A 10,051-nucleotide genomic window follows, 5' to 3' on the forward strand; every position below is an offset into this window, starting at 1 on the left:
AAACAGGTGTGGCTTGCTTGGCTGCTGAAATACCTCTTTGCTTTCTTCCTAGATTCTCTGACTTGGCTGTCTTAGTCCACTCTGTGTGTAAAAGCATTCATTTACAGTAAGCAACTGAAAACTGGATACACAGGAAAAACAGTTCTGGGATGACTGTGTCATTTGCCTCTCTCTGCCCTGAACCCTCAACAAGTTTGGGTGACTGGTGTAGACTCCTTGTGTTTTCAGTGTAGGGTTATAGCCCAATGCCCCGTGCGAAGCTGCTTCAGGAACCTAGCCTCTGGAGTGTGTGATAACCTGATTTCTGCCTTCCAGAGCTGAGAGTCAGGCTGAATTTTGTACAGCTTAGGACTTATCAGAGTTTAGGACTTCAATTAATACATTCAAGTTTCACCAAAATTATAACTCAAGGAATGGCTTCTTGGTAAGTTATGCGCTCTGTTGAAGTACATATAGTTTTAAAAATCATGCAAGCAGGAAATTTGCTCCCTGTTTATTTCATTATTGTGTGCGTTCCAGTTTGTTCATTTACTTTTTTTATCATTGTCTCAGCTGTGTTTCCGTGTCTCCTCCTCTTTTTAGGCCACTTCAACCTGTTCATTTCTAAAAGCCACAAGAGAAAAAAAGAGAGGAAAATCTAAATAAGTTAATGGAATTTTCTGTATGACATTGGAAGTGAGCAGGCTTAGTAGAAGCTTGAAGAAACTTTTGATTTTAGTGTTTTTCTCTCTAGATTAAAAATGAAGTGATCTCTACTCACAATTTATAGTTATTGTATTACGAATATCAGACCTTGGAATATGTGATCTATTATCATTTGCCTCTCTAAATTGTTATGAAAAAAGTTCCAATTATACAAGAAGTAAGCAAGTTTATCAGCAAAGCCAATATTCAAAAATTAATTTCACAGATAACTTTTTCAACATGGTCTATTGCATCAAGTGTAATAAACACACTGGTGCTTTTCAGAGATTTGGCCTGTGATTCACATTTTAAAAGTCAGACATTTTACAGGGTTGCTTATCAAATATAATTTTAGTTAGTCTGTCAACATACTATTAAATTGTTATTGGGTCAACATGCATGTACGTAAAACACGGAACTTGTTCCCTGGCAAGAAACTGAAACCTGAGTGGTCAGATTGACTTGTATAGTTTTTAATCTCAGGAGTCCCAGAAAAGTTGGATTACTATTAACTGGAGGTGTGCAGGACCAGGAGTCCTCCACAGAGAAAGCAGTGTTACATTTTTCAATAGGTCAGTATCTGTACCTATTTCGCTATTTTTTTTCAACGTAAGAGGGGTAGAAAGAGGTTATTGACTCTCCAAGAAAAACTAAACCTCCTGTCAAGTAGCCTTCTATCATGGGAGTCTGCTTAGGGCAACTGCAGAGGTACACAGCCCCTCCTGAGGCACCTACTTGAGGCAGGTGTTTAGACTCTTTTTTACCTTCCCTGGTTCCAACAGGTGCTGAATGAAAATAGGGACAGCAGCCTTATTCTATTTACAACTTGTAGGTTGATGGCTTTCCAGAGAGGACTCAAAGTATCACTTGTACAGTAAGTTTAGGAGACAGTCTAAAATAGAGTATCAAACACAGAAATTTCAAAGTAAAAAATAGGGCAGGGAAAATACAATCACACCAAGGACCAGGGACAAGACAGTTAAAGCCATCAAGGGACAGGCTTGCCTCCTAAAATACCCATTTCACGTCTATTTCCTGGTCAGATGATCCTAGTACAGGAGAGCGGTAACTTTTCACATATAGTGTCCTCCCAACCCTCACATCTCTGGGGCTGTTACTCTACTTTCAGGTTCAGTCCGTAAAACCTTTTGTCAGAGCTGTGGCTTTGCCCTCCATACCATACGGCTTTTTATGGATAGTATGAATTTTCTTAGGTTCTCGCGAATGTGTTGTTGAATATCCTAACACTATCTCTTAAGTTCATTCATCCAGAGATGCTTAGCTCTTACTAGGTGGGAAACAGCTTCGAGTGTGCATCTCTTCTTTTTCTATTTTCCTAAATGTGTTGGTGAAACATGCCCTCCGTTTGACATCTTGGGGGTGTGAGCGTGTGTCATCCATCAAGAACATTTATCAATTCCTCTCACCTGAAACAGGTCTGCCTGAAAGTGGGTCTTCTACCAAAAGGCTTGACAAACCTAGAGTTGAGGAAAGGTAGGGATGCAACTCCAGATTTCACGGAATGAAAAGCTCTAGCTACCACGGGGTGGCCCTGACCTCAGGGATCCAGCACCAGGGCATAGGTTGAGCCAAGGCTAGAGAGGCTCCCTGCTGTTTCTAACAGGATATTCCAACGGTATTTCAGTTCCAGGAAATTTTGTGTGTGTGTGTGTGTTTTTTTTTTTTAACTTCATTAGCAGTTGCACATGGCTGATGTGCCCACACAGCACTCTCAACTTTCCTTTGCTCATCTGACCTGGAACAAAGCGAAAGCACGTTTTGCCCGGTTGAAAGGTCCCCTGGCAAGTTGGTGAGCAACAGGCTTGCCAGTCCGGGTTCAGCTAGCCAAGAATAAACACGTTTCATTAGACAGGCACTCGCGGACTGCCTTCCTCACTTCCTCACAGCTTTCTAGTTTGAAGCCTGTTTCCCCACCACCACCTGTTAGCCAACTTTCTTTTTAAACTGTATTTCTTGCCTCAAGATTCCAATACCCCCAGGACAGAAAACTTTCTACCTTTCTTTGTGGCCACGATGAACAGAGTTTAATTGCAAACTACTGAGTGAAAGTTTATTCGGAAAAAAAAATTACAACAACAGTCTTGCCTCTTCCCTCGGTACTTTTTAAAGTTGTGGCTTGCTGCGAAACCAACTGTGCACTCAGGCTAGGGCACCTACAACGATCGACCTCACAGTAAGACTATGCGATGTGGCCACTTGGGACTGTCGCTGCTTGGGACTGCCTAAGTACACCTGGGCTCCGCGAGAATGGCAGGCGCTCTGGCCCGCCGGGAACCGGACCGCGACGGGAGGAGAACGCCGCCCAGAAAACTGCCTCTCGGCGCTGCGGCGTCCTCTGCGCCCCGCTGGGCACCGGGACGCGCGGGACTCCGCAGGGCCGAGCCCGCTCCCCTGCGACTCCTCAAAGTACGTTTGCGGTCAGCACCTTGCACTCCGAAAAGCTAGCTCCGCAACCCCAGGGTGCGCGGGGCCTCGGAGCTTGGAAACAAGCCCCTCCCACCGCAGCTGTCGCCGCCGCCTGCGGGCTCCTTTCACTTTCTCACGGCCAAGTCACCCAGAGGGGCGCCGCTGCCACCGCCGCCGCTGCGCCCGCGGACTCCGCCCCGCGCCGCTCCGCTCCCGGCCCCCGCCCAACCAGGGCCCCGCCCACCCCAACAGTTGCTGCCTGCGATTGGCACGCGCGGGCGGCAGCTCCGGCTTGCCCTTCTCATTGGCTAGATCCTCATGTCAGTCCGACGACTACCTGCCACGCCCTCCGCCCTCCTGAAAAGCCGCCCTTCTATTGGAGCAGCCGGCGGACTGGGGGCGGGCGGGGAGCACCGGTCCAGCCGCTTTCGGTCAATCGCAGAAGCCCCACGCCCGGAGGGAGGGGGCTGGGGAGGAGAGGGGCGGGCCGAGGGGGGGGAACATCTGGCCGGCGCCGCCGCGTGCGTGCGTGGTGCGTCCTCCCGCCCCCTCCCCTCCCCCGCACCGCCCCCCCGCACCGCCCCCCCCACCCCGGCCCGGCGGCTCCGCGCTCGCTCCCTCGCTCGCTCCCTCGCTGTGTCTGGCAGGCTGCGGCCGCCGCTGGGCTGCTGCCATGGGGAGCCGTTGAGAGTGGGGCCCTCTTCGCTCCGCCGCGCTCCTCCGGCTGCCAGCGGGGGTGGGTGGGAGGGAGGGAGGGGGCGGGGGGGAGCGGGCGACGGAGCCGGGATTGGGGGGTGGGGGGGCCGGGAGGGAGGGGGGCAAGAGGAGGAGGAAGCCCACCAAGTCCGGCGGCGGCGGCGGCGGCGGCCGGGAGGAGGCGGAGGACGCGGCGGCGGCGGCGGGGACGCGGTGACTTAGGGCCGCTCCGTGTGAGTCCCGGCGCCGGCTCCCGGCCCCTGACCCGGCGCCCCCTCCGCGCCCCGGCCCCGCTGGCGGGCGGGGGGCGCCAGCTGTGCGGCCCTCGCCGGCTGGGCAGGGCAGTGCGGGCGGAGGGCGGGCCGGGCCGGGGGCGCCCCCCGCCAGCGGAGTTAGTTTGTGTGGTTGGAGCTGTTGGGGCGGCGGGGGGCGGCGCAGCTGCGGGAGGCTTGGGCGCGGGGACGGGGCCGCCGCAGCTGCGGGGTCGGGCGGGGTGCGGACTCGCAGGCTCCGTGCCGCGCCACCCACCCCCCCTCACCACCACCACCACCACCACCCCCACCACCCAGCCCGGGCCGGTGCAGCTGCGGCGCGGGGCGGGCTCCCGGCCGGTGCAGCTGCGGTGGCGCCTCTCGGGTGCGGAGGGCGGCGGGCTGGGGGAGGGGGCTTGGGAGCCGCCGCAGCTGCAGTGGCGCCCGGGACGGCCGCGGCTCCGGGGACCGGTGCAGCTGCAGTGGCGCCCGGGGGGAGGGGGCGGCGGGGAAGGCCCCCCCTCCCCACTCCCCGCGCGCCCCAGGCTGGTGCAGTTGCCTGGAGGCCCCGGGGGCTCGCGCGCCGCGGCGTCGGGGCAGCGCTGGCAACCACCTCCTCCCCCGGCTGCTTCTTACGACTTTTCTTTTGTTGTTGCCGTGACCCGGGTCTGTTTTCTCGGCTGTTGTTTAAGGTGTTTTCCTGCTGCACCGGCTCTACGCCCTCCACCTCCTCCTTCCCTGTGGTTTTTAACCTTCCTCTTTCCCCGAGCGTCTTAATGCACGGCGGACTACGTCGAGATTTGCATTTCTCCCCAACCCCCTCCACTCCCAAACTCAACACCCCAGCCCCCTCTCCTTTGACAAACTCTTCCCCCCACCCACCCACCGCCCCAGCCTCACAAAACGTCTGTGGGTCCGCCGCGAGAAGGGAAGGGGTTGATTTGTGGAGTGGGAGCCGCTGGCCCAGTGCGGTGCTCGGGGCTCGTTAAAGTGTCACTCGGCCCCCACCCCGCTGGGAAAGTGGGGTGATTAATGCCCGATGTATCGGAGCGGGGCCGAGGGTGTTTGTCGGAGCAGAGGCCGCGTGGCTGCGGAGGGAATTTGTCTCCGAGGAGTGTGTCGTGAACTAGGCGTTCGTCATTATGTCATTCACCGCGAAGTTGGACAAAGTTAGGTGACTTTGGGAGAGCGAGACAGGACGGAGGAGTCGGGTTTTTGTTACTCTTTAACTTGTGGGGAGCGCCGAGCGGGTGTCCCCGGGGCTGGGCCGCCTGCGCCTCGGGCCCCAGCTCCTGTGCTGCTCCTCACCCTCCCACGAGGCCGTGGAGATGGCGTAGCACCTTGCAGGGCACCGGTCAGCCCGGCCCGGGTTACAGTACAGTTTCATCAGCCGTTTGCCAAGACCCACTGCAGCCAAAAAGTTCCCAAACTTACTAGACCTGCCTCTCCGCGCCCCCCACTGCACCCCCACGATTTTCTTGTGATCATGAACATCACAGAGTGACCCAAAAAGAGAGAGAGATAGTTATGGGCCGCAGATCAAGGGGGAAGACAAGGTTCTGCCTTTTCGGAGCAGAAAGATCAGATAGGCAGGTGCAGCATTCATTTTCAGTGATCGGTGGCCAGTGCTCTCCGTTTGTTAACGCGTCTCACTGAACTGCAGTACTTTCCAGGATTGCAGAAAGTGCAGTTTCAGCTTGTTGATAGTGAGCCTTGAAATTTGCATCGACCGTGGCGGGGTGAGAAACTGCACTGAGCAGGTCGTTGTTAGATAAGTAGTTCAAGTAAGAGCATATTCAGAAGGTGAGCCGGGCCCGGAGTGATGGCCGTGAGTGGCTCTTGCCAGCATTTCTGAGCTGTGCAGACCATGGCCCCAGCAGGCAAAAAGAAAGTGCCGTGATAATGTTGGGGTGGGCCGGGAGATGTCAAAAATGCCCCCAAACTGCCTGTGAAACTAGACGTTGCAGTTGGATAAAAGTGTGTCTGGGTTTCCTGAATAGCACCGTGGCTTGAGTGTGCCGGCAGTGTGTGAGCCAGTCCACCAACTTACGACAGAAGTGTTGCTATTCCATAAATACAGGAGAACTCCATATGCTGAGTTTTTCAATTTCTTCTGTTAGAAAGTTTGGGGGGAAAAAAGGAAGACTTTGAAGTATTTTGTTTATACTAACAGAAGAGAAAAGTTCTCCTAAGAAAAAGCTGGTGGCAGGAGTGTAGAGGAGTAGCATATGGCATTAAAAGGAGCACAGCTGGAGGTAGCATTTCCATCTGAACATGATGTCAGAGCAGCTGACAGCCTGCCATCCCTCAGCCTTTTATTCTAACACACAGACAGGGAGTTAGTGTGTGCGGATCTGTGGTGGAGAAGGTATCTCATTCCTCTCTAACATCATCTCCACTTTGCATCTGTCTCTCTTAGTCTGCTTTTTTTCCACCGATGTAACAGACCTGGAGCCAGCAAGACTCAGAGGAAAGAACTTAATCAGGTTTATGTGTCCTAAAGGTAGGAGTAGCAAGAGATTAGATTGAACATATTTCTGTTTTGGTGTTTTGTTTATTTGATTTTAAAAAATCACATTACTTTTCTAACCCAGTTTAGGAATAATATATGAAATTGAGTATTAAATGAACATCTTACTGGAGCTGAAAGTCTTGGGCTTGTTTGTTTTAATTTTTTTTTTCCCTTTTACTTGAGTAAATAACTTTGATACACAAATGTTTGAAGTTTTGAAATGTTAAGAAAGGCTTTGAAATACTGCTTTTGGAGATCACTTTGGATTTAAATGCCTTTTTTTTTTGTCGTTGTTCACTGCTATTGAGATTCCTTTTGCTTTTTCAGGGTGGGGGGAGGAGGGAGAGATATAGGAAACTGGAATCCAGCATTGAAACTTACAGGAGCAGATTATTCTAGTTAAGAAGCTGGATTGTTGTGTGATTAATTCCACTGTGAAACTTTATTCTTCCAACGTTCTGCAGCAGTACTGAAACATACAGCTGTAGTGCTTTTGAAACCGAGGGTTTTTTAAGAAGGGGGGAAAAAAAAACTTTTGTCCCCAGGAGAATAGTTTGACTGGTTTCCTCATTTCTCTTTCAAATATATATTTAAGAGATCTTTTATTTCAGCATAACAATAATTATTTGCAGGAGTTTTTGTGTTAGCGACTAATTTAGAACTTGTAGATTTGAGCTGCCTGAATTGGCCAGACAGCTGTAATCGCACTCCTCTATTCTTAATCTCTTTATCTGGGCAGCAGCTGCCATATGGCCACAGTCAGCTGGATCAGATGTTTATAAGCTTCCTTCTTCGTCCCTCTCTGTCCTCTCAGCCTCCTAATTTGATCACGGCTACCTTGTGAGCTGCCCTCCAATCTTTATTTTTAGCCCTCTCAAGGATTAGGATTGATGTTAGCTGTGGGGCACTTAGAGTGATTGTATTGTAAATCTTGGTGTGTTCTAGCAGTGACATCTTGCAGAGCATATTTGGGGTTAGGATGAAAGTTTTTGAGTCCATCTTGGGCAAAGTATGGAAGCAGGCAAGTAATTTGTGAATATTAACCTGAAGTGTACCCATTCCCAAAATGCACTTGCCGAGTCGGATGGTGCTGCTGCTGGCTGCAGGAAAGGGGAAGTCAGGTTTTCTTTATTTTTGAGGAGTTTCCCCGTTGAGGTTGAGTTGTGACCCTTGGGCTGGCCGCTCCGCCTTTCCTCTCCTCCTCCCCTCACCAGGAAACAAGGGCAAGGATGCATATTTGAAAGAATAGAAGCTGATGAGAAAACAAAATATATCAAGTTATGTTGAAACAAAGTATTTTCTGTTGTGGAGGTAAGGCAGAGCCAGGAAAAAAAATAGTTTCTCTTTTTCTAGAAAGGCTTTTTTCTGTGTTTTTTTTTTTTTTTTTTTTTTTTTTAAGGTGAACCTGTAAAGTTTTTGAGTTTCATTTAAGTGTGGCATGCTTTTATTTTTAAAAGTTTGAATTCATTGTAATATGGGACTCATTCTACCTTGCCACAGATCAAAGTTTAGATGGGAGAATTTTCAGAGTTCAATAAAGCTCCTCTGGTTGCTCACAGTCCAGGAGTAAGGGATTCTGCAAAGAAATAGAAGCATTTTTCTTCTCAGTTCATTTTTTGAAATCTTGGGATTTGTTCATAGTAAAGATGATGTTTTCCATCTGTTGGTGTAGTTCCTTCTGATCTCGTACATGTGTGCTGTACCTGCAACTCTTAAGGCTTTAACATCTGTTTTTATACACAGGGCTTTTGTTGTTGTAACACTCTGACTTTAAAAGTAAGTTGTTTGCTAATTTCTGGACTAATTATGCGATTTCATTTTTTTCTTGATTCAGCTCAATGTGTGTGCGTGTAAACTGTGCTTTCTGAGTACAGTCAAGTATCAAAAGTAATAAAATAACAAAGGATGGTTGAACAGAGCTTTTTTTTTTTTTTTAATCTTTCAGAATCTTTGTTCATTGTGTGTTCCCCTTTGAAATTAAAGTGGTTGTATGGGACGAACTTTGGTGAGTGGAGTTACGTTCCTCCTGAAGAAGTCTAAATTTCTCACTGCGAGGCCGTAGTTAAATGAAGGTTTCTAGAGCTTGACTAGAAGTCCAGGCAGGTGGAGGAGGAGACACACGTGTCAGAGGCTGTTTGGCTGAGTAGGGAAGTTCGCAAAGTGCGTGCACATTTCTCTTCTCGCATCTAGGTCTGGGGAGCGTGATCTGGTAGTCCTCGGGTCATGAGCCTGATTAAAATTCAGGGACATGGACCTCGGCAGCCAAAGCGGAATTATGTGTGTTTTTTTATATGGGGACTAGAGCGCTGAAAAGTTATTCTTGACCCAGTTCTAATGAGAAATTCCTCTCTTCCCAGGTTATGAAGACAGTATGGAGTTTCCAGACCACAGCAGACATTTGCTGCAGTGTCTGAGCGAGCAGAGGCACCAGGGTTTTCTTTGTGACTGCACTGTTCTGGTGGGAGATGCCCAGTTCCGAGCGCACCGAGCTGTACTGGCTTCATGCAGCATGTATTTCCACCTCTTTTACAAGGACCAGCTGGACAAAAGGGACATTGTTCATCTGAACAGCGACATTGTTACAGCCCCCGCTTTCGCTCTCCTGCTTGAATTCATGTATGAAGGGAAACTCCAGTTCAAAGACTTGCCCATTGAGGACGTGCTGGCAGCTGCCAGTTACCTCCACATGTATGACATCGTCAAAGTCTGCAAAAAGAAGCTGAAAGAGAAAGCCACCACGGAGGCAGACAGCACCAAAAAGGAAGAAGATGCTTCAAGTTGTTCGGACAAAGTTGAGAGTCTCTCCGATGGCAGCAGCCACTTGGCAGGCGATTTGCCTAGTGATGAAGACGAAGGAGAAGATGAAAAATTGAACATCCTGCCCAGCAAAAGGGACTTGGCGGCCGAGCCTGGGAACATGTGGATGCGATTGCCCTCAGACTCAGCAGGCATCCCCCAGGCTGGCGGAGAGGCAGAGCCACACGCCACAGCAGCTGGAAAAACAGTAGCCAGCCCCTGCAGCTCAACAGAGTCTTTGTCCCAGAGGTCTGTCACCTCCGTGAGGGATTCGGCAGATGTTGACTGTGTGCTGGACCTGTCTGTCAAGTCCAGCCTTTCAGGAGTTGAAAATCTGAACAGCTCTTATTTCTCTTCACAGGACGTGCTGAGAAGCAACCTGGTGCAGGTGAAGGTGGAGAAAGAGGCTTCCTGTGATGAGAGTGATGTTGGCACTAATGACTATGACATGGAACATAGCACTGTGAAGGAGAGTGTGAGCACTAATAACAGGGTACAGTATGAGCCGGCCCATCTGGCTCCTCTGAGGGAAGACTCGGTCCTGCGGGAGCTGGATCGGGAGGACAAAGCCAGCGACGACGAAATGATGACCCCGGAGAGCGAGCGAGTCCAGGTGGAAGGGGGCATGGAGAGCAGTCTGCTCCCCTACGTCTCCAACATCCTGAGCCCCGCGGGCCAGATCTTC

The 10,051-nt window shown here is 50.6% G+C and overlaps 1 protein-coding gene across 1 annotated transcript in view; it reads left to right on the forward strand.

The window, feature by feature from the left end:
• Positions 1-3,892: 3,892 nt before the first annotated feature.
• Positions 3,893-10,051, forward strand: part of ZBTB18 (zinc finger and BTB domain containing 18) — a gene marked incomplete in the record, with an annotated part of 8,592 nt that continues 2,433 nt past the window's right edge. Inside the window, 3 exon segments of the mRNA XM_051821490.2 lie at positions 3,893-4,040; positions 6,478-6,561; positions 8,928-10,051. Of these exon segments, the coding sequence (XP_051677450.1) occupies positions 6,549-6,561; positions 8,928-10,051 (1,137 nt within the window).

This window comes from Oryctolagus cuniculus, chromosome 13, assembly GCF_964237555.1.
Source record: "Oryctolagus cuniculus chromosome 13, mOryCun1.1, whole genome shotgun sequence".
NCBI classification, from domain to species: Eukaryota; Metazoa; Chordata; class Mammalia; order Lagomorpha; family Leporidae; genus Oryctolagus; species Oryctolagus cuniculus.